The sequence below is a fragment of the Calonectris borealis genome, chromosome 3, assembly GCF_964195595.1.
Source record: "Calonectris borealis chromosome 3, bCalBor7.hap1.2, whole genome shotgun sequence".
Taxonomy (NCBI): Eukaryota; Metazoa; Chordata; class Aves; order Procellariiformes; family Procellariidae; genus Calonectris; species Calonectris borealis.
In genome coordinates, this window is record NC_134314.1 from 7,936,976 (window position 1) to 7,961,466 (window position 24,491).

General features: G+C 45.2%; 1 protein-coding gene across 1 annotated transcript in view; it reads right to left on the reverse strand.

Moving 5' to 3' along the window:
* Window positions 1-24,491, reverse strand: part of LOC142080087 (protein eva-1 homolog C-like) — a 219,143-nt gene that overhangs the window by 9,801 nt on the left and 184,851 nt on the right. The window contains exon 6 of the mRNA XM_075144933.1: window positions 3,324-3,488. Coding sequence (XP_075001034.1) covers window positions 3,324-3,488 — 165 coding nt within the window. The remainder of the gene's footprint in view (window positions 1-3,323; window positions 3,489-24,491) is intronic.

A 24,491-nucleotide genomic window follows, 5' to 3' on the forward strand; every position in this document is an offset into this window, starting at 1 on the left:
ACACTACTTGTTTTAAACACCTGAAAAAGTCGGTGCACAGGATCCAGCTCCATCATCCATGTGATTGTTTAACTGTAGCTATTCGAGTTTTTCAGTCTGCTTTCCCTGGGTGTCCGGTTCTGGCCAAAAGCAAGCATCGCACTGTAAAATCACAGACTTGTACCTGGCTTCCACTTATCTGCAAGTATTAAACTCAGGAAGCTGTCAGGTCCATCTCCGGTAATGCCATCAGTGCCATGCAAGCAGAGGCACTCTGACAGCAGCCACGACGCAAGATTGTCTGTGTTGACTGGCTGCCTGATCCGTCTCCTTCCCCTGCAAACCCGGCAGCGTGAGATCTCACGTTCAGCTTCCCACTGTGCGTGCCAGGAAGCGGCTCAGCCCAGGGAGGCAGTAACAGAAATTGAGGGGTGTCAAAGAGAACAGGTAATACTGGATGGAGAGGGACTGAGTGCATGAACGTGCACGCAGTGATGCCAACTCCTAATCTGCCTTGGAGGAGAAGCAGCGGGGATGGACGTCCAGGTGTGGCTGTAAGGGATCAGCCCCGAGGAATGCGGGCACAGGTGTATCTCTGCCACTGAATAGCTGCATGGCCTTGGGAAAGCCACACGTTACAAGCTACCAAGGTGTTAATGACTGGCCCTGAAGCACAGTTTTTAAACATGGGTGCCTGGGTGGCAGATCCAAAAGGGAAAAATATCCCAAGAGCCTCTTTCTTTACGAGAATAGAGCTCACCAAAGATCAGTTGTACAAACGGCAGCACTGGGGCACAGAGGGTCAAGGGCACATTCAGCAGGAAATCAATAGCAAAGTTTTGGAAAATCTTTTAATTCAGCTGTAGACACCAACGTGCCCTCTAATTTTTATTCTCCCTGACTGGTACATCTATGTCTGTACAAGTGGTTGGATTTTTCTCTACCACTGTTCCTGCAAAGAAATCCATGGAAGCAGGGTAAATTTTTCATTTCTAAAAACTGAACCTAAAAACTGGATACTTCAGAGCGTTTCAAGTAGCACTATGCATCTAAACTGAGGCAACTGAATCCTGCTATTAGTTGACAGACCCTAGAGAGTCATTCAGCTCTCCCCATAGCAGACACTTAAAGCTTGATGTATCTGCTCATACCCAGACATCTAAGACACCCCAGGGTCAGGAGAACATCCACACAGAGATGGCAGGTCTGAGAAGGGATGTAGGGGAAACTCTCACCCTTCTAGGACAGCATTTAGAAGCCAGGTGAACACCCCAGATCATCTCAAATGACACATTTATATGAGGGTAACTGAATCCTGCCTGAGATGTCTACATACTGAGGTCTGGCTCTGAACTAGTTAATCTAAAATCCTTTTACAATCAATGAAAATGAAGGACACCACCAGGATATAATCTTATATATATTTCATAACCATATATCTCGTCGTAAAAGGGACTGCTGAGTCAGGTGGCTCCAGGTTCCTGCTAGGTCTTTGAGAGTTTTCTATAGCTCTGCATTAACGTCCAGTTAATGTGGCTGGACTGCAGCTGCACCGAGCTGGTAGGATATGAACCTGGAGCCTCTGCGCCATGCTCTCTCACTTGCCCAGTTCTGAGTTAGTGACAACCCACCTGCCCCTCACTGTCGATACATTCACGGGATCTCACCAGGACTAACGTTTAAATTATACTTGCAGTGGGGGCTTCCACGTGCATGTGCTAGATCAGCCAGGAAAGGCTCGGATGGACACCACTTGTCCTGGGTATGGGGCATCCCTTGTAAAACTGTGCAATAATGGTGTATTTAGGAGACAGAGTAAGGCATAACTCCTCTCATGTGAGATGTAAAAAGCATCTTTTTTTCTTTTTTTTTTTACTTCTGACTTGTCCAAAGAACAGATGCAACTAAACAAGTTTTTAAATGAATACTCATCTGCATACACTATACTCCAGCAAAGAGCACCACAAAACCACAAAACTGGTTTTGTCATCTGCAGGATTGTACAAGCACAGACAGGGAAGACAGAAAATGACTGGAGTTATGCAGGAGGGAAAAAACAAACAAACACAATTTCACAAGAGCCATGTGTTGCTACGCTATGCGGTTCCCTGGTCTGCCATTCATTCCAGGATCATACTAAAAGACATCCCCTTTCCTCCTTGCTAGCTTTGAAGACCTTGTCTATGCCTACTACTGGGTTTCTCTTCACCACCCTTTCTTAGCTGTTCCCAGTCACTTGAACTGTTTTCCTGTGACTTTACACCAAAGCTGAGCAAAATTATTTCAGCTAGCAGTAAATTTGCCCAACACCACAGTATAAGCATAGGAGAGGTTATGCATGATACCAGGCTGACTTTAGCAAATAGTTTTAACAAAAGAAATAAAACGGGAAGGGAGATTACAGAAATGTCCAAATATTTCCTTTTGCTATTTTCAAAACATTCTTTTAGCTTTTAATTTCAAAATGACATCTTTGTTTGAAAAGTGGTGCATATTTTAAAAATGAATGAATAAACTGTGAAAACTAAACAGAAGGTGTCATTTGTAGAAGTGAAATGTTTAGATGAATGAAAATGAGTTCAGGTTTTTTTTTTTCTTGCTTAAAAGAATCACACGGGCGAACTCAAAATTCTTTTCCTTGACAATTTTTCAGTAAGGCCTCCAAGCTGACAAATCTGTAATTGCCAACTCTTAATTATCTGTGGATTGACTATCCAAGCTGTGGATTAACTTTGCCAGGAGTGTGGTCAGAGACAAGGTAGCTCTGCCCATACCCACCCTAGAGCTGAATCTCTGGGAGCACAGGCTGAGAATTTCAGAAGTAATGTCACATACCATCCCCTGCGTGTTGGGAAACACAATGCAAAACCACCGACTAACCCAATACGTGCTCACCTGTGCTTTTCCTTTATTCATACACCATCCCTTCCTCCTACTCACCTATCCCTATAGATAGCTAAGATTTCACTTCATTCATATCTCTTGACTTTGCATTTTATGAAAATAGCATCATATTTCAAAGCTCAGTTGAAAACTTCTCTGTCCCCTGTGAGGTAAATCTACTGTCTCTGCCCTGGTTTTTATTTTCTTTGCCACTGTATTAGATGATCTGCAAAGTATTTCTGTGATGAGTTTTGACATGCATGGCCATGACTGCTATTTCAAGAAACCCAGTGTGAGTTTCACAGTTCACTTTAGTCCGTTGCTGGTCACGCCTTGAAGCTTCTCTTTCTGACGGTGACACGGATGGGGTTTGGGAACAATATAGAAACCCAAATAAAGGGAGATAGAAGGGAACAGTTACCACAACACAGTTAAGTTTGGGCCAACATCGCAATAGCTACCTGGGAGAGCTCGCCCTATGTTGGAAGGAGAGACATCAGAAAGGAACACGCCGTCCCCTATAACATTGGGATCAAAGACTCTTGGCCACAGTGGGAAATGTGGCTTCTGAAATCCTTGGTAATTGGTTGGTCTTGGCTGGGTTTCATGCAGAAGCTTCTTGGGAACTGAAAGAGAGGAGTAAGAAGAGCACAGTTGTTAGAGTGAGTTATTTCAGCTGGTCAGAACGAGAATTATCACATTATGCTATGGGATCAGCTGATACTTAATTATACCATGTGCAGCCCAAACAGACACTCATTTACCACTATGATGAATGCTCTCCAAATGCCAGCACAGAGACATTCAGTGAGCGAACGCTGGAAACTATAAAGTGATTAAGATATTGTTTATTTACAATTAAGCTTTGAGCCTCGACTAAGGATCAGATTCAGACATCTTATTTAGACACCCATCTTAGAAACTGAAATGCCTAGTAAGCCAGGCTTTGGCCTCAGCCCTAAGCTTCAGACTACTCCAGCTAGACACCTCTGTTCCTACCATGATAGCCGGCTGGGCAAGATGCCCCATAACAATGGGGGCTATAGGGTATGCCTGAATCGCTGCTTCTTTCCAGCCATCAAGTTGCTGGCTCAAGACTGCACATCAGAAGTTTCTGTCCACTCCAGATTCACAAAACCAGCCTCTGGAGGATGCTCTTCACATGAAATCATAAAGCTTAAATCGTCCACCACAGAAGTAAGAAACACCACCTGTAAGAAACCCTCCCCACCCTGTGAGATCCAAAATACACTGTTCCCCATTGGGCTTTAGGCTTTAAGTAAGCTGGGAAAGGTCCATTCTCCATTCCCATCATCCTGAGAAGGAGGGTAGAGACTCAGCTAATCCCTACTGCTCTCCGTGTTTCGTCAGCCACAGCATTAGCAATATGCAGGCGAGGTAGGTTAATATGTGACGGTTTTGTCGGGACATCTATGGTCTCTTCTTTGGACCAAAGCATGCCTTAGTAAGAAGAGTATTTTCTCCTCCTTGATGTTGCAAGGCCAGCTCTTCAGCTCTACATCCAGGTAAAGAAATCAAAGTCGGTGTAGCTACCTCAGTGCACACCCACTGAAGGTGAATCCACACAGTAAATTCACTAATTTGCCCTGTAGGGACAAAGCAACGTGTCATTTACAGAGCTGAACCAGTTCTCTGCCTCAGCCACAGCCAACACCTGAGGCTATTTCAGAGCAAAGTGCTTTTCCATACAAAGAGAAGAAACACATATAGAGGCCGTTCTGCTCAGAAATTAGAGGAATAGAGTGATGAAAGACAAAAATAAAGAAATTAAAATTTCCAGAGGAGAAAGATGTATTTTCCCCGCCAGTGACTGTATACTAATATATATATATATATATATATATAAAAGCACCATTTTGTCCCTGCAAAAAAGACTTCAGTGTGTCAAAGATGCAGGCTGTTGAGAATTAGGCACAAGTTCACTAGACACACAGAAATCCCAAGAGAAGATTTCTGGGATGCTCAGTTCTCCTTCCTCCAAGTCTAAGGGCAACGGCCTCTCCCGTCCCAAGCAGGCTGCCACCTCTTAGTGCCTCAGTTTCCCCACTGCTCCATTGCCGATTGTGCTATCTCTCATCTCCACTCTTCACAGGGGAGTGAAGAAGCGTAATTAAAAATGCAAAGCACTTTGAGATCCTTGGCACAAGCATGAAGGAGGACTTGGAAAGAGTGCAATCCTGGAACAGAAAGGAAATTCCTGCCTGCCCCCCGCAGCTAATCAGCTGCCAAGCTGGAACATGAGATTTAATCACGCCCATTAAATTTGCCTGCGTAACTACAAATATTACTGGTGGGGGAAGCGATCCAACCACCTTGTTTACATTGTGTTCGACTTACTGTCTTTGCTGAGGCAAAGAAAATTGTAACTGTATTTACTGACTGACCTCCTGTATTAGGCTGCCAAGATATCAGCACTGAAGTTCTCGCATTATTAGTAGAGTCATGCTAGGTCAGGAAACAGACATAAAAACCCCACAGCTCCGGAATATCAAAGAGCTGGCACAGCAGTTTCTAGTGAAACCTGAATTGGCAACTGTGCTCTGATGGGAAGGCGGCAAAAGAAACACATCCCCTGTTAAGAACTAGACAGAAGCAAGGGGGATACCTGTGCCAGAGAAATATCAGAAAGTCTGGGGAGGCAGTGGAGAGATCATCCTGCAAACCACAGAGTCGGGGAGAATTGCAATTCTGGGTGCCTAATTTAAGCAACCAAAGGGACCTGACATTCAGAGGGCATAGGGCTCAGCACCCTCCAGAAATAAAGACCCCTTTTGCTGTATCTCAGGCTGAGGACCTGAAAGGCATTTGAAAGACAGAAGTTAGTTTTCCCTTACACACTTTTCATCCAAACTGCATCCCAGTCACCTGTTGATATGGGTCCAACGAAGAAAATGAAGCAAAGGCAACACAGAAACAAATTTTTAGCAGATTTTGGCTAGTCTTTCAGACTGACTCTTCTTCATAAACATCTCCTTTCACTTCCCAGTATTCATGGCCATCTCTGGGTCAGAACACAGGCTGGGTGGAGCTGCATCTGTCTTCGAAAAGGTGACACCACTTAAACATTTGAGCCAAGTGGGGGGAAGAAACACCCTCTTTTCCTAAGCACACCCAGGGAATTGAGCTATGGCTTTTCCACCTTGGCATCTATGTCATTGCCGCTATAAATGCTACCTATAGGACCGGGAGAGGAAGCTAAAGCAAAACATAGCTAAGTCAGTCAGCAACTGATCAACAGCATCCCAAGGAAGAGTGGAGATGGAGAAGTATTCAGAGGGAAGCATTCATAGAGATTATTTATTGTCACAGCACCTTAATGGGGTAGGGTTGTGCTGTCATCCCTTTGGGGTGGCTGGGGAAGTGAGATGACTACCAAGTAGGCATTTGGTACCTAAAAAAGCAGGTAGCTATGAAGAGAGATTCCCAAAAGCCGGCATGTGCTTAACATCCGTGATTAGCGTGCACTTTGGTACTTTCAAAAATCCTAAGAGGTGCTTGTCTTCATTTCAGCAGCTAAACCCCTTTAAAACTCTGGAAAGCAACTTAGTGCAACACAGGATGTCTACAGCACATGAACCTTGGAATTTCCCTGTCAAGGGACCATTTTTCTTTGTGGACTCCATAAACATCTTGAGGACATGTGATGGGTTGACCCTGGCTGGACACCAGGGTCCCACCAAAGCCGCTCTATGACTTCCCTCCTCAGCTGGGCAGGGGAGAGAAAATTTAACAAAAGGCTCGTGGGTGGAGATAAGGGCAGGGAGATCACTCAGCAATTACTGTCATGGGAAAACAGACTCGACTTGGGGAAAAAATTAATTTAATTTATTACCAATCAAATCAGAGTAGGATAAGGAGAAATAGAAACAAATCTTAAAAACACCTTCCCCCCACCCCTCCCTTCTTCCCGGGCTCAACTTTACTCCTGATTTCCTCTCCCTCCTCCCCACAGTGGCACAGGGGGACAGGGAATGGGGGTTGCGGTCAGTTCATCACACGTTGTCTCTGCCACTCCTTCCTCCTCAGGGGGAGGACTCCTCACACTCTTCCCCTGCTGCAGCGTGGGGTCCCTCCCACGGGAGACAGTCCTCACCAACTTCTCCAATGTGGGTCCTACCCATGGGAGATAGTCATGCACCAACTTCTCCAACGTGAGTCCTTCCCATGGGCTGCAGTTCTTCACGAACTTCTCCAGCGTGGGTCCCTTCCACGGGGTGCAGTCCTTCAGGAACAACTGCTCCAGCCTGGGTCCCCCACGGGGTCTCAAGTCCTGCCAGCAAACCTGCTCCAGCGTGGGCTTCCCACGGGGTCACAGCCTCCTTCGGGCATCCACCTGCTCTGCCGTGGGGTCCTCCCTGGGCTGCAGGTGGATATCCGCTCCACCGTGGACCTCCATGGCTGCAGGGGCACAGCCTGCCTCACCATGGTCTTCACCACGGGCTGCAGGGGAATCTCTGCTCCGGCGCCTGGAGCACCTCCTCCCCTCCTTCTTCATGACCTTGGTGTCTGCAGGGCTGTTCCTCTCACATACTCTCACTCCTCTCTCCGGCTGCAATTGCCCAGGGTTTTTTCCCCCTTCTTAAATACGTTATCCCAGAGGCGCTACCGCCATCGCTGATGGGCTCGGTCTTGGCCAGCGGTGGGTCCCTTTTGGAGCCGGCTGGCATTGGCTCTGTCAAACATGGGGGAAGCTTCTAGCAGCTCCTCACAGAAGCCACCCCTGTAGCCCCCCCACTACCAAAACCTTGCCACGCAAACCCAACACAGGACATTTTGCCAGGAGAGGCCTATCTTCGCAAAGAGTCTTGCACACAGCAAGTCTGTTCTGTTTCTAGTTTATACAATGCTAAACCAATACACAGCTTAGATAGCTTGATTCAGAAAAACAGCAAAAGAGAAAGGCTTTCTCAAGTGCAAAACACCTCACAATTTCCAGTTAGCTTCTGTGTGGCAGCCAACTCCACAAGAAAGATTAAACATCTGGTTCCTTTGAAATACCCTCCTTAAATTCTCTAGAGAGGAGTGCATCTGACACAAAGCATGGCATGAACTGAAGCAAGGTGTCAAGAAAATATGTTTATGATTAAAACCACCACCAGAAAAAAGGACCTGAGATTTTAGTCTTATCTCAGCATTAAGCACAGAAACCCTGGCAGGGGAGGGCTGGCACTTGGCCTGCTTCATTCAATCAAGCAGAGAAGTTAAAGCATCTCAGTCAGCAGTGATCTATGTGGACAAAAGGGGAAGAAATAAGGCCTTCAATCAAAGCAGTAACACACTTCATGGTCAGGAGCCCTGCACCTTAAAATGCACATGAGAAATGAGCTGGGATCATCTGGAAGAGAGGAGATGAGATGCTTTGGGCATCTCTAGGGACCTTCGGTCTCTCAGGAGATAGCAGTCAGCGTTGTGATGTGGGTATTTATCCGAAGGATAAAATTCTCTGGTAACTTGGGCTGGGCAGCTGAGCCGCACAGGCAGAAGTGTAACTTTCAGGATGGCAAGCCATGCTCTGCCACCCACCCCGGGGTCCAGCTCGGGCATCACCGCATGGACTCCGCGTGAGCCAGGACTCGATCTGGAGAGCGAAGCGTCACCATCGCTGTGACACCCCATGAAGGCACCTGCAGAAGGCGGTTCTAGGTTACAAACCTGCAAAGGAGCTCTTGGATCAGCAGGTTCATTCCTCTGCCGTTACAGACCCTCAAGTCTTTATATAATCTCTCTGCGTCTATTTTAAAAGCAGTCCTGGCTACCAGCTCCCACTGCTCATATGTCTGAATCAACATCATGCTAGCAATAATTTATACTAGCTCCCAACCCAAGACCTGCATTACCCATTTGCAATGAATTAATGGTATCAATCCCACAGCAAAACCTCACCGCCACTGCCTTCCAGCTTCCCCCCCTGCAGGAACAGGGGCGAAGGAAAATCAAAGCAGAGCTCACCCATCAGATTTGGGTACAAGCAACCGGCAGGACAGTGTGAAAAGGCACATGCTGGTGCTGCTGACAGTGTCCTTATTTGTACTTGCTGGAGACTCCTTCTGCTGGGATTTTCACACAAGCACTCTCTTGTGTGGCCAGAAAACTGAGGGCTGATGAAAAGAAAAACTTACTGTGCCTACAAGCAGCAAAATTCCGAATCAGAGTCCTAAGAGATGGAAAAGGCCAGCCAATACCTCGCCACTTTGTTCATCGCGATCAGTTGCTGTACGTTTTCCATTATTTTGATCTATCTAGTTTTAAACACTCCTGTTCTCGAGGTTTGGCTAATTGTCACAAGAGATTATTTTGCAGAGGAATATTGCTCTTTCTGAGGAATTCTATTTCAATATGCTGCTGAGTGTTTCAATTTAAGCGCATATATTATTCCCCTAATCAAAACATTTGACTGCTATAGCCCCCAAATTTTACAGATGGGGAGTTGGCTCAGGGACAGAGTTTCGAAAGTGTTTAAATATCAAAATGATTTGTCCAATCTCACAGAAGGAGTCTGTGCCAAAGAAAGGAAACAAATTCAGGCTCCCTATATTTCAGCCTCGCACTCAAACCATCCCTTCTCTTTGCTAATTTGATCATTTCCTGATGCTTGCTCAGTCCTAAACATGCTTAAAGATTTCCACTCCCAGGACCCAATTATCCCCTGACCTCCATCTTCCCTGTATATACAGATCAGTCAACTGGAGGGGAGATCAATGAACGCTCAGTCTTAAAAACATACAGACAGAGGGTTTGTCATTCTCCAGTCCTCTGCTGTACATTCACTTGTGCATTTCCAGCCCATAAGGTTTACTCTGAAAGCTCAGTATGATTAAAGCAGATCTGCAGGACCTTCAGCAAATCCTCCTGTGAATGCTCGAAGCAGAGTGCAATTTGAACAAAACATGACTCCCTTACCGTTGAAAATTACAACCAAGCCTTTTATCTGGGCAGGTTGGGGCCAGGAACTGTTGATGTTCAACATACTTTTTAAACAAAAAAAAAATCCTACTGTGAGTAAACACCCAACATAAACTACTGCAGGTTTTTAGAGGTAGCAGCTCTGAAGGATTTTTATTTGAGACTTGAAAAGGCACAGCATCCAGCCAGAACTGGGATCATTCGTGTTTCTGAACCATTACAAGAAAGCAATTCCTTAGCACATATGTAAGGTATATGGTGCTCTCAGATTGCAGAATTAAAGTGTTTTATGTGCTGTAAAACCTAAATTCACTAAGCACTCAGTCAACAATATCCATTAAAATAATGGATTTTGGCTGCATCAGACCACAAAATATCACAATATAATCACAGAGCAAGAAGGAAAAGTCCCACACGTAAGGAGACTCTACACTTGGTGACAACAGTAACACCACTGTGTAGCTAGAAACATGGGGGTGCAGACGCTAATTTGATTAACAAAACTAAATTGAGGCACAGCCTACCCCCTTGGCTTTTTCCCAAGGGTCTTAGACATGGCCAAGGAGCAAGTTGAAACCTTCTCCAGCGCCCTGTGCCCCCATCTAGCTCAGTGCTGGATGTGCCCCTTTCAAGTGACTAAAGCCCCAAGCATCACATGGCAAGAGGTTTTGCCTCTTCTCATGGTCACATGTGTCGTGTCAGACATCCAAAGTCCACCTTCAATTCCTGCCCTGCCACCAGGTATTCCCCCCTCATCTGACAGGGCAGCCATTGCTATTCGGTCAGATATAAGTATAATCACTTGATAAGAGACCATCAGATCCTACAGCTCTCAAATGTCTCCATGAGCAGTTAGATGGCCTGGGCATCCCCATGTGAAAGGCTGAGTGCACTGGACATCAACTCCATGCCTTAGCTGCAAAGCCATATCATACCTCATAGAATCATAGAATCATAGAATCATACAGGTTGGAAAAGACCTCTAAGATCATCGTGTCCAACCGTCAACCCAACACCACCATGCCCACCTCTGGACATCCTGTATCATATTTAGAATTAAAGTATACTACAGTTTACATAGAAAGTGTAAAGTGTCCCAGGAGACAGTGAAAAACGTGAACATAAGTGCAACAGAACATAAGTCTGAAAGCTGGGATGTGATCAACAGGCTGCCATGTAAAATCTTCACTCTCACAAAAAAAAAACAGAGCAGAGCTTTAACGAACACAAGTGGTCAAGACCTCAGCTTTCCATCTCTTTCAGTCATGTTAAAAAGGGAATTTTTTCACCCAGCATCGATGTAGTCTGCAATCCTGAAACTGAATGCGAAACCCAAGAGAAAGAGGGAGTTACCCAGCCTGCTGCAGGCGTGTTTTCCGTGCGCAGCGGTTCCAAACCACCGATAACAAGGAAGTGACTCATGCCAATTACAGTAAGTCCACTTCCAAGCACCACGCAGAAATCAAGTGAGACTGTCTGGGAAAATAGCCCTGTCATAACCAAAGCCACCTACACCTCCCCGAGCCCTCAGCCTGCACCAGGGCCCTCCTCCCCTGCCCCTCCCTTCAGACGCTGCCCGAAGCAGAAATCTGTCTCTTCTGCTGGTGATTTTTGGGCTGGTGGGAAACGGTAGAAGCTGGGATGCCTGACACAACTCATACAAACTTCCGGAGTACTCTGCCAAGACTACTCCTGAGGCAGCCCAGATGCTTTGCCCTTTACTGCATCTTCTGACAACAGCTAACTACAGAAAGGTTGTGCAATAAGAATATAAATATAACACAGACAACCTTTTCTCTTGTTTGGCCTCCACAGAAAAGGAGATGTTCAGGCCTCCACAGAAAAGGAGATGTTCATCCTTTTCTCATGCAGCTGCAATCAGAGAAGTGACTTCAGAAGTGGAAGCGATTCCAGGCCAGAAACAAAGCCCATGCAACAAAAATTAGCTCAGTCTCACTGTTCCTCCCAGTGAAATCTCCCACAGGTACATGGCTCTGTGATGTGAGAGGCTTTAGGAGATGAAGGCACCGTGGTGCATCTCCAGCTGAGATTCAATGGGGCAGAGATGGACACAAGCACTGCTCCCTACCAACCTCTCCCCGTCTTGCACAGGGCTGCAGAACACCTTCTCCTGCTTTCTCCTATTTCTGCCTGTCCAGAAATGCAATAATCTTATTAAAAGATCCAGTTCACCTAATCTGGGCACTCAACCCATGCATGCCCTGTAGGTGAAGAAGTCCTCCTTAAATAAGCTACGTTCCTAAGCTCCCTGTACCGTCAACAGTGAAAGGTGGGTGCCTTTGAAAGCCTCCAGGGGAGATTCTGTCTACTTAAATTTAGGAGCCTAATTAGGGATAATTAATGAATCATAACGTTACCTTTGGATTTATTCTCCTGAGTGTATCTGAGTTAAAATCTTACGAACTGCTTCACATCTTTTACTCAGATATTTTTCTTCTATCTTGAACTTTTCAAATCAGGATTTGAAGCTACAAACACCTTAATTTCTATCCAATGATGCATGTGCTTGATCTATCCACAGGCAGTTTTCCTCCTGCTTTCATAGCCATGAAAGTCAGTTGTTCTTCTTTCATCATCTTAAATGTAATAACAGAATACGAAGCATCTATTGCCAGCAACTCATAAATCTCCTGCTTGATGTGGCTTTTGGTCTCCAAAGGGCACAGTGGAAAGCATCACATGCACCAGTCTGCTCCCTACATGTTCTATTTGGAAAGAAAAATGGATCAAAAGGAAGAAAGCCTTGTAAGAGATACCTGCAGATACGAAGAGTTACTTTCATCTGGTAGATTTCTGCCTGCTCCCAAAGTCAGGAGAGTTCTGCATTTTCACAAGATAACGCATCTTTAGGAAGATGAGACTCGAGCTGAGGCTTGTCCAAATTCCAGCATGCTCAGCTAACCCCCCATGGGACCTTCTGCCAACCAGAGCTGTGGGACCTCTCTAGCAGTCTGGCTGCATCTAACCTCCACCAGACCCAGAGGAGGCTATGACAGTAACTTTATACACCTGAGCAGCAGCAGTATATTTTAGGGAATGAGATGGGTCTGGATCAAACCATTAATGTCACCTCCAGGTGCTACTGCTAGAAGCATGGGTAACTACTATCAGCAAGGTCACTGCAGGAACAGGAACCTGACTCGGCACTCACATATGGAGTGAGTTCAACCCTGCTGAATTAAGCAATTTTCCCTTTATTTACATGCTGAGCATGATCAGAATCTGACCTTTCAATTATGCAGCCTCAATTCCAGAAATGGCAGCAGGCAGGGGCGAAAAAAACTCTAATAATTACAAGGGTGCCAAGCAGGGACTGACAGCACCTGGGAGAAGCTGCCAGTCTCCCAGGCTAGGAATGCTACACCAGGAGAGTCCGAGAGTCAGGTTTGGGTTTCCTTTTTTTGCAGCACAGAAGGATGTCTGAATCTGGGGCCTGGACCCTTTATCAGTGAAGGGGAAGACACAGTACGGAGGATGGCACAGGAGAATAAGATTAATAAGGAAGTCAGACTCATTGTTCTGGTCTTCCCTATTCCCCCTATTTGGACTGCATCTATCACGTACTTGCATTGGTACTTTGCAAACCAGCCCATTCCTGTATGGATTTCCTAGGCATTATAGAGAATATAGTTTGTTGGTCTCTTCAGGGGAGATTTTTATTACAGAGTGTAATTTTATGCAATGCTCTAAGTATATCCACTGCACTTTGGATCAAAGAAGAGTAATGCTAAATTTCAGATTTTGACACAATTCCTATTTGTTCTCATCATGTTCAGTCATTTTAATCAAACATTTAACAATGCACGAAAGGTTTTACTATTTTAAATTACTTTTATAGTACGGAATTGTTGTCCTAGACTTATTTAGGCTATAGAGCCTGGCAGAAAGTTTTTTGTGCAGCTTATCTATTTTTCAGGAAAATATGTGACACAACATGTGGCTCCCAGGAGGATGCTGACGGAGCAGTAAGCATTGTGTGTTCAAGTGTGGCTGATCCGGAGCCAGGGCATTGCTCATGCGAAGAACTTCTCGCCAGCAAGGGAGGAGAGCCTCTGCGCTCAGGATGCCAACACATACCCAAGTGGTTGCAGCTCTGCGAGTTACCAGGCATCAGCTGAGTCACAGCAACCAATTCTGTAAAACTTGGGGCAAAAGATACTCCCTTAAATTTCAGTGAAAGCTATGCAAGCACTGTCAGTGAAAGAGGCCCTTGGAGGTCTTCGCTATTAGAATCATAGAATAGTTGGGGTTGGAAGGGACCTTTAAAGGTCATCTTGCCCCAGGAAGAGGAGAGGGATGGCAGGAAAGTAGGAGCCTAGGCAAGAAAGGAAGGTACCAGGGATAATAAGACCATCCACAGCTACACTGCACTGCCCAAATATTTGAATAAAGTGTAAGAAGCCTCAGGCTTCGGGATTTGAGCCAAGTAGCCTGATACAATCTAATCATTATATTCCAAGAGTTAGGAGAGTTAGGAATATTTCTCCTCTGAGACTACTGACCAAGATGGACATTTAGGGGATTTCCTGTGCCCATCTCTGAAGCAATGTCACCCAACCTGTAGTCCACTGGTGACCTGTAAGGCATCAGAAAAGTGATCCGAAAGAAAACTAATTCAAAGAAAAACCAAAACCAGCATATCCCCAGATGTTGCCCCATGGTTTGTCTCAGTGTCTGCTGGCAGGCACAGCCAGGAGATGCTTCCCGTCTGCTCTCCTTTTCTAATTGAAAATGTTTGTAATTACAGCAGTAAAACTATGCTCTGTAAAAAAATATTTTCTTTTTATCTAAGTGCTACTTATCCGACGGTGCATGCTAGTTCTTTATCAGTTCATCAGCTTTTCCTCTTGGTAATCAAACAGCAGAGAACTAGACAAGGGGCTAGATTTTTTTTCCAAAAAGATAGCGGTGCCTTGATAACACGGGTTGAGGAATGTCGTCAGAAAGCAGCCGGCAACCTCTGCCATTAAAGGCAATGACTTTGTCTGGTCACGTGCTTGACTTAGTGTGGCGGTTCCCAGGAGCCCATGAGATGCCTGAGCTGGAAACCCTGCACAAGGAAAGGTTATCAATAGCTTTGGAATAAAGACTAGAAGTGAACAAAACCGTATAAGGTAGCAACAGTGCTAAATGCCCTTCAGATATATACAGATGAACGCAGATCAATATTTACTGAACAAAAATACCATTTAGTTTGAGATCCAGAGCTTGATGCAGGGATCATTGGCTCCTGTTGTTCAGGACTTGGCTTATATGAAAAGCCAGGCTACATTAACAAACTTGAAATCCAAGGACCTATGAACGAAGTGGCAAAACTGTTTTCAATATAAATCCTTCTATTCACATAGTCATAACCTGTGAGACATCCTCCTTTGGGACTGAGACTTCCTGAGCACAGTGGAAAGTTTGAGAAAAAGCCCTATAGATGTTTTTGAATTATGAGAGTATTAAACCTCCCCTGTTTTTTTAAAAAAGTACATTTAACTGGCAGAACCTCTCTAACACACAGCATCAGCCTTAAATTATCTGGCTTGTAGACTGTGAAAAGTTCTTTGCATGGTTTATGTATTATTTTTTTTTCTGGTAGAAAAACACGTAGCATGCATCGTCTTGCTTTCATGCATATCCTGAGGGAGCAGTAAGGACTGCGAGCTCAAGTGTTACTACAATTGCTACTGCGAGTAACTGCCAGTTTTGTGGAACTGCAAATTATAGTCACTTTCCTGACGCCACATAAAAGCAGATACACACCATGGAAAACAATGCCAGGGGTTTGTTTTAGCCCAGCGAGGATGTTACTGAGCACCTACCCTACGCTCTTATGCAACCTCCCCTGCAGCTACTTCCATCAGCGCAGTCTGGGAGCACAGGGAAAAAAATGTGGGAATACGCAGTGCTGGATGCTCGTGGCAGCTTTCCAATACTTAATAATGATTTTTTTTAGAAGAACATGAGGTTTTTTAAAGCTAAATGTTTGTTTCTGTTAGGCTTCATGAAATGTTCAGCAAGGACAATATTTCATAGTCTGCTCTTTTCCACCCTTCACACATGTAAATAAATTCATGTATACATATGTCCCTATCTCAAATGATACCTGGATTCACACCACCTAATTGAAGACACTTTACTGGGATGGGAGGTGGCTAATTCATCCCTCCATCGATCATACAGATAGGCTGACTAATCTCACAGTTCTACCACTTCAGTTAAATACCTGCATTAGTGCAAGTAAGGCTTTGAGAGACTGAGCTACAAGTATGCAAGTTATATATATATCTAGGACATTGCTGGACAAAAGGCTTATCATCTCATTTATTCCAATGCTAACAGGGCTAAATGATCCTGAATCAAATCCTACCCACCAATTAGTGCAGAAATTATTCCAGGACTACTTGGGAATCCTTTGAGACCTCTCTAACAGACTAGCAGGTCTCTGACACATCCCAACTACTCATAATACTTGATTCACTGGAAAATCTTCACCATGTTGCCATCCCAGCCAAGCCCCGGGTTGGTCATTCTGGGAAGGTCAGCAACGCTCCCTTTCTAGTGGCCTTTGCCAAGCATGGTCTAATTTCTGCCTGTTTGGGTAGCAAGGCCCATTAACTGCCATCTCTCCTACTTCATCTTTCAAAATAACTGAATTCAATCAGTTAAAAAGCGTAAATGAAGACACATCTTAATCTGCCATGCGTTTAAAAGTGTTTCTTATTACATATTCCCTAGGAAATGCAGATTGCTAATTCTCAGCCACGGAACTCATTTCATGCTGTAGTACCTCTATTTTTAGGCTTCCTTTTTGGGACTCCTAGAAAAAAAAATTTTAAGACTTTAACACATACCTTTGCTGCTAGTAACTTGAACCCAGTGCAGATCCTTTACCTGGCATGCACCCAATTTAAGTTGCCACTTCTTTCAAGTGGAATATAATGCTCTGTATCGCAGTATTTGTTCCCTCTACTGGATATCTTGAGCCCACCGTCCCTGATACCTTATCATCAGATGAAAGGATTAATGCAACACAAAGAGGCTGTGAACATCTTTTGAACAAGTAAACAGTTAACAAACAAATTCCCAGGAGGTGGTATAGACAGGGATGGTTTACCAGACCCTGTAAACAGCAAAGAAATTAATAAATACAGTCCTTCAAAGTATTTCTGTCCCATGCTGGGATGACCTCTGTTCGTACCAATGGAGAGACTGCCCAAATCTGTAAAGACACATGCTGCAGACTTTGCTCGGCTCACAAGTAAAAGTGGCCGGTCCTCCAAAGGAAAATGAATCCTTATCAATTCAACTGCACAGGATAAAATCTACCTCACAATCTGCTTGGGTTATAGTGACAAGATGGTATTAATTGCAGTTCCAATAACCATCCACGTTACTTAAAATCTGAAGTAATCCACCTTAATTACCTTAACTCTAAGAACTGCATGGGATCATAACAGTTAGAGGAGAAAAATAGTTGTTAACTTGTTGACTGCCAGATGCAGACTGCTGATAGGAGATATATCAGATATTAAAGTATTAAAACTGACCACAGCCTGGCAGGAGAGGGCTGTGATTCATGCCCATGACTCCTAGGCACAGTGGGAGTACAAACAAATAATTGAACCAAGATCAAAGCGTTAGCTGTTTCAGTGGAATAAGGCAGGAGATTAATCTCTCATTTACTCTCAGGTAAACCTCCTTCCTAACTTTCTCCCAGTTCAGCAGGAACTTCAGAAAGTCCAACGTAGAAATCTGTTACATCGCCACCTTGTTTACAACTCTACCATCCCGTTAAATTATTGTTACAGTGGAGGATGAGAACTGGCCCACTATTCTGCTTAGTCAGAGCTTTCCACCTTTGAGTTACTTCAGACTTTTCTCTACGAAAAATAAAGAACCTATCTGAAAAATCTGTATTTAAAAAAAATCTTGCGTGAAAGCTATTTTCTTCACCCTTGAGCAAATAATTCACTTCCAATTATGTCCCAGGTAATGGAAAGTCTATGACAAATAGAGATCAAAGTAAGGCACATTGTGAAAGAGGCACACTCTAATTAAAAAGGCAGCACGTAGAAGAAATGCCATCTTTGTGCTTCTACAATAGTTGGTGCAAAGAGCCGCCTGCACAATTTCCCAAGAGCAATACAGGCTTTGGAGGCACCTAAGTACAGATTTGCAGCCTGGAAATCAAAACCTATCATCAGTCTAGTCTCCATATAGCAGGCTGATAAAAGGAGTGAAATGGCTACGACATTATTCAAACTCAGGCATCTAATGGAACGTATGAGCGGTAACGCTGATATATCACCCGTAAACAGCTTCCCAGAGTCTTTCAAGGGGAATCACAGCAGTTTGCAAAGCAGGGTCTTGCACCACTCCTCCCGCAGCTTGTACCACCCCGCAAATCTACTGTCACAGGACTGAAAGGACAGAGGTGAGACGAATGGTCAGACTGGCTCTTCCTGGAGTCTGAGACCCAGCCTGCTGCCCTGTGGGCCAACGCAACGGTGCTGGTTGCAGTTCATGAAGACGATGTCTACCCTCAGATTTTGTATTTCCACTGATCATCTTCAGAGGCAGAAAGGATTCTCCTTTCCCAGCGGGGGCCTGATGTCATCTTGAGGATGTTTTGTTTCATTCTGGAAGGTCGGAGACTAAATATACAATATCCACAGCTATCTGCAGGCAACAAGCACCTGGCCGTAGAGGAATAGGGGGGCTGTGACGTGGAAAGGAACCCACGCATAGGAGGGATGACCCTAGCCTTGTCAGCAGACCCTGACCTTCATGCAAAGGGTGCCCGAAGTGATGAGGAAACCCGGGAAGAGAAATGTGTGTGGTCCTTTCAGTGCTCTGTTTAGACCCGTGAAGATTTTGCGATAGATAAAATAAAGATCATCTGATCTTTGGAACTGTTACAAAGACACAAGGAGCATTAGCCTCCACTCTTACACGTCCTGGAAGAAGTAAACTGTGGTTGCTGTGATGCAAGGAATTTAAACACACGATTCACCTGGTACAGTCTGACAACCTTCATGCCATTAAACTCTCTTAGCATTCAAAACAGGGTGGCTCCATCCAAAATGCTTGCTGGGAATACCATCTGGCCCATGCTAAGTTCTAAGCCATGTCAGGACCATGCAACACCAAATATCATTTCTGCAACTTAGCAGGACCGTCCATTGAGTTCCAGTGTCAGGAGCTCCTGGGCTTTGGCACTGTTTTGTTCATCAGTACAGACATCCTCAGTTAAGTCCAGAGGTCAAACGCAGAAGACTAAGCAGCTACCCTAGCTTGGGATGTCAGCACCGCTCCTCATGGCTCAGAGCATCTGGGACATGAAATCACAGGTCTGTAGCAGCACAACAGACATGGGACCCGACGACCTGGAGATGTGTCAGGCCAAGAAAAGAGCTGGATCTGCTGCCTGTCCGCAGCAAAGGAAGCTGAGATAGCCCTGTGGGATGGTACCCAGGCTCAGGGCTGTGACACATATTCAGCTCAGGGATGTTATCAGCTATGTGTCATACGAATGGACAGCCCTTTAGAAACACTGAATGCTGAAATGCTCCACGGGGAAAAGAAGATAGCCGAAAAAATTCGCCTGGCGTCCCCTGAACTGTCCCTGCACGCGTGTTGCAGCCATGCCTGTAACAAAAAAACTGATTTATACAGAGGTACCTGCCTCCGACGGACCATCTGTGCTGCACCATCTGCCCTCGTGGACCAGTACACACCTCCTCGACTTGTCAGAGCTACACGGAGAGCAGCGCCCAGCCTCCTCCGAGAATGAAAAGAGACTGAACTCAGCCGGCCCAAGCTGAACACTCTTATCAAACTACTTTATTAGCACAGCGTAGAGCTGCTACTGCCCAGGAACAGGAAGCAAACACATTACCCTATCTTTCCCTAATGCTCCTCCTTTCCCTTTAAACACAAAGAACAAAAAGGTCGCGTTAGAGAGTCCAGCAGGCTTATGTGATTGTAGAAGGATATTATTCTGAGCACCTCATCCATCAGAGACCAGCAGGCTTGAAGGGAGAGATGGTGGGATAAAATAGTCTCCTGGGCCAAATTCAAGCCATAAATGTTGCTCCTTTTTATGTCAAAGGGAAGTCTTTGACTTTTAATCTTTCCATATTTCAATTAAATGATGCAAATGACAGAGAGCTAAAATAGATGATAGATGCACAGCTAACCTCCCCCATCTTTTTGGGATCCTAAGATTTCTCTCTTAAATACCATTACAACCACTCTGTAAAATTACAGAACTTATTCTTAAGCCACGCTTGTATCGATCATTTCATTTAATGAGCTATCCAAAGACTGTTTCCCATAGGTGCTTTTCTCCAGTCACGGCTGTGCTAGAACCAACTGCAGAGATAAAAGATAACCTCCTGTGTGGAAACTCTCATCCCCCGTCCATTCCCATCTAGGCAAGGCTTTAGAGCCACATTTGTACACAATTAATCATGATTGCATTTTTGCAAAAATGCGATGGTATAGCCTGATATTAAAACTCCTTTTCCCTCTCAGTTTGACTGCCTAAAAACAAAAGTCCAGTTTCTGATGGAGCTCCCTCAGACCAATACCTCCGGCTGTTTAACGAAGAACATCTCTTACAGACACGTTTTGCATTTATTTATTTTCTTGTTTATTTATTGGTATTTATGAGGGTTTATCCAGCAAGGAAGACCCTGATTGCACTATCAGGAAAACCAACAGAAGAAATAGTCCTAGAGAAATAAGTCCACATCAGCGTTGAGAATGTGGAGCCAGAGACACAGCTCCGGCAAGCCAATCACCAACAGATGGGACAAACTGCACCTCCCCACTTCCACAACAACCAAAGATTTACAAGCACTCCAGCTCTCTTGAGACCTTCCAGCCAACCTAAATACAGGTATTTCCCTTCTCTGGGTGACAAGCTTACCAGGGCTGTGCTCCCAGGTCCAGCTCCAACTCTGGAGAGCACAAACTCCTCCGAGAAATAATTATTAATGGAAGTCTTGCCCTGAGACACCTTGACATAGAGCTCAATAGGAGGTCTTACACTGGCTTCTGCTAGTGCTGGTGCATGCACACAGATGGACACAAGCCACCATGAAAGATGGACTGTCAGGAGGGGGATTAAAAGCTGTCTGTGTGACTAGTGCTGAACCCAGCCTTCTTCTACCTCCTTTGTTTTGGGCTCCAGCTTTAATACTAATTGCAGCAGAGAGCTGCAAAAATGCTGCTGCTAAGTGTGGGGCTTAATCAAACAAAGCACTCATAATTATTTGATTACGAATAATTTTCTTTTTACCAATACAGAGAAATTTCAAAACAGTTGTGCCCTTCTGCATTCGTAGTGTGGAAGTAACCGCTGTGGAATTTGAATGGAGTTCGCTGAGGTTTCTGACTGCCAGGCCAGCACGAGCCAGACCATGTCCTGGCCTCTTAGGAGGAATCTTTGGAAAGCTGCCCGGTGGAAAAGAACCTGGGGGTGTTGGTCGACAGCCGGCTGAACATGAGCCGGCAGTGTGCCCAGGTGGCCAAGAAGGCCAACGGCATCCTGGCCTGTATTAGGAATAGAGTGGCCAGCAGGAGCAGGGAGGTGATCGTGCCCCTGTACTCGGCACTGGTGAGGCCGCACCTCGAATCCTGTGTTCAGTTTTGGGCCCCTCACTACAAGAAGGACATGGAGGTGCTGGAGCGTGTCCAGAGGAGGGCAACGAAGCTGGTGAAGGGCCTGGAGCACAAGTCTGATGAGGAGCAGCTGAGGGAACTGGGGTTGTTTAGCCTGGAGAAGAGGAGGCTGAGGGGAGACCTCATCGCGCTCTACAACTACCTGAAAGGAGGTTGTAGCGAGGTGGGGTTGGTCTCTTCTGCCAAGTAACCAGGGATAGGACAAGAGGAAATGGCCTCAAGTTGCGCCAAGGGAGGTTTAGATTGGATATTAGGAAAAAAGTCTTCACCTAAAGGGTTGTCAAGCATTGGAACAGGCTGCCCAGGGAAGTGGTTGAGTCACCATCCCTGGAGGTATTTAAAAGACCTGTAGATGTGGTGCTTAGGGACATGGTTTAGTGGTGGACTTGCAGTGCTAGGTTAACGGTTGGACTTGATAATCTTAAAGGTCTTTTCCAACCTAAACAATTCTAGGATTCTATGACACAGACATTGTTCTTTTCCCCGAGTGGACACAACCAGTCAGCTGGCCATGTAACAGGCATCAACAGAATGGGATTCAAGTACTACACAGATGTCAGTCAAAAATTATGCAGAAAAGGTAAAAGATGATGTCTGAGTGATGAATTATGTGAAATGAATGTGCTACCCTTGTTCCAGTAGTCAGTAGGAAAAGTCAGAATGACAAACAATGCTAATGGGAAGACTTGTTGGCTGTCACAGTTTACATGCCAAAGACATAATGAATGATACCTCTACCCTGGGATGGCACGACTCTCATATCCAGAGGTGGTCCTTCCAAAACAAGCTCATGACAGGCAGGTGATGCATGCAGGAAGCTGACATGGCCGAGCCTGCATCATTTGTGTAGACAATCAGAGCACATCCACCCCAGGCTACAGGGCTGTCAGCTCCATCACCCTCATCAGTCCCCACAGCCAAATACTGAAGGCAATAAACTATTTAGAGACCAGTTCTATGTGTCTGCCTGCAACAGAACTGAAGAGTATAGCAGAGGACATAACCCATTGACCATAAAAAACAAAATAATTTTGATTTGCGTATTAGATTCAAATATTCCAGTGCCGTAAAAGCATTACCATCAAATCTGATTGAATGAAAGCAATCCTTTGTCAAGGAGAAAACATTTCGTTTTGAAGCCTTCAAACAGCCTCAGTCCATAGCTGACAATTACGATCTGTTTCTCTTCAAAAATGAACTCAACCAAAATGTTTCCCAAGCAGCACAGTACATTAGTATATGGGCATGTTCAGCCCAGCCACCAGGCCTTAGGGGTGCACTGGGCTCGCACCACGAGCGCTGCCAGCTCTCAGAGCAAACACAACACAAAGGGAGATGGAGTTAGGGCTGGCACCCAGCCTGTCTGGGTGCTCCAAACTGAGTGATTGGATATCTGGTCAAAGCCCTGGGGTGCAGGAAGACTTTGTCATGAGTTTAGAAGAAGGTTTGAACAGCAGATTTCCAGTGTGAGTCACTAATTGCTGCATCAGTACAGGCTTCACCTGGGTGACATGCTGTCCCCCTGGGATGGAACTCCAGAGCATCCTACAGAGCTCAGCTGATGGTCCTCCCAGCACTGAGCTCCCTGGTTCTGCTGGCACTGCTACTGTAGGTCCACGAGCTACACTTCTCCTTGCAAACTAAGGAGGCCCAGGGCATTGGTCCAAGCACTAGCAAATGATCAGTTGTACTCTTGAAATGTTCACATAGTCCTCGACAGAAACTTGGCCCATGTCAACTAGCGCTGTCCCCAGTCATGGCTGGCCATAGCCTGGATCATCGCCCTCAGGCAGTTGGGATACGCGTGACTGCCCTGTTTTGAAGGAAAAACGTCTGGCTAGATGCAAGTCCTGCTGTGCCACTCACTCCCAAGACCAGAGAGGCTTCGGCATGTTTTATTTCCCAGCACAGGTGCAGCCCCTCTGCTCTTTCATCACCATTCATTAACACCTAACTCAAGAAGTTTTGGTAAGGATTAAGACCCCCAGCGCACTTTCCCATTCGCACAAGAGAGAGCAAGCCAGAGTCTGAGCTGATTTAAATTGTCCTGAGAAATCTGGCTGGGAGTCCTGTGCTGTAGAGCGAAGCCAGCTGGAAAGTAAGGCTTTCCACTCCACACTCTATGTACACAGCCAAAAATCACATGTGGGTAGCGTCGCCAAAAACCAAACACCTTCTCCTGTCCTGCCTCAAGTTCTATGTGAAAACAAACGACCGCCTTCATGGTTGGAAAACTCATATTTCAAGGTAGAGTTTTGTGCTTCGGGAAAAAACATCCCAAAGTGAAAGAGCAGCGTTAGCTTCTGGCGCTGCTGAAGAGAAGCCCAAGGAGAGATCTATTGGCAAACAGTCAGAAGAGAAGCACAGCAAATCCAAATCCCGGCCCTATGAACAGCACACTACTTGGTTTTAGGCAAGTCACTAGATCAACCTGAGGCAACTGCAAAATAAAGTTGAGTGTCACAGAGTAATAGGGCTGAAAACGACTTTGCAGGGTCATCTAGTCTACCCTTCTGGTCCCGTAGCAGGATCCAATCTTGCTTGCTTTTAAAGACCCCCGATGCTGTAGACCTCATGATTACCATTCAGACTCTTCCAGAACTTCCCTCTTTTCACCACTATAATATTTTTCTTCTAATATAGAACTCGAATTTCCTTTGCTACAATTTATGTTCTTATCCTCTCCAGCAAGGCGGTTAAGAATAGGCAATTCTCCCCATCTCTGCCACAGCCTTTTATGTATCTGAAAACTACTAACCTACTCTCTTCCCGGACTTTTCTTTTTAGGCTAAATGACTTCAAATTAGGATTCATATTACAATTGTACCCAAAGGCAAAAACAAGGCTGAGGTCCTCCTTGGAACCACATAAATGTAGTTTATGTGTGTCCCTGCTCCAAAATGCTTCTAATCGAGACAGAGAGGAAAGCGAAAATGAAAGTAAAATAGTCAAAGAAAGAGATTACTCCTATTTTAAAGGTAGGAACTTGGTACAGAAAGAGACAT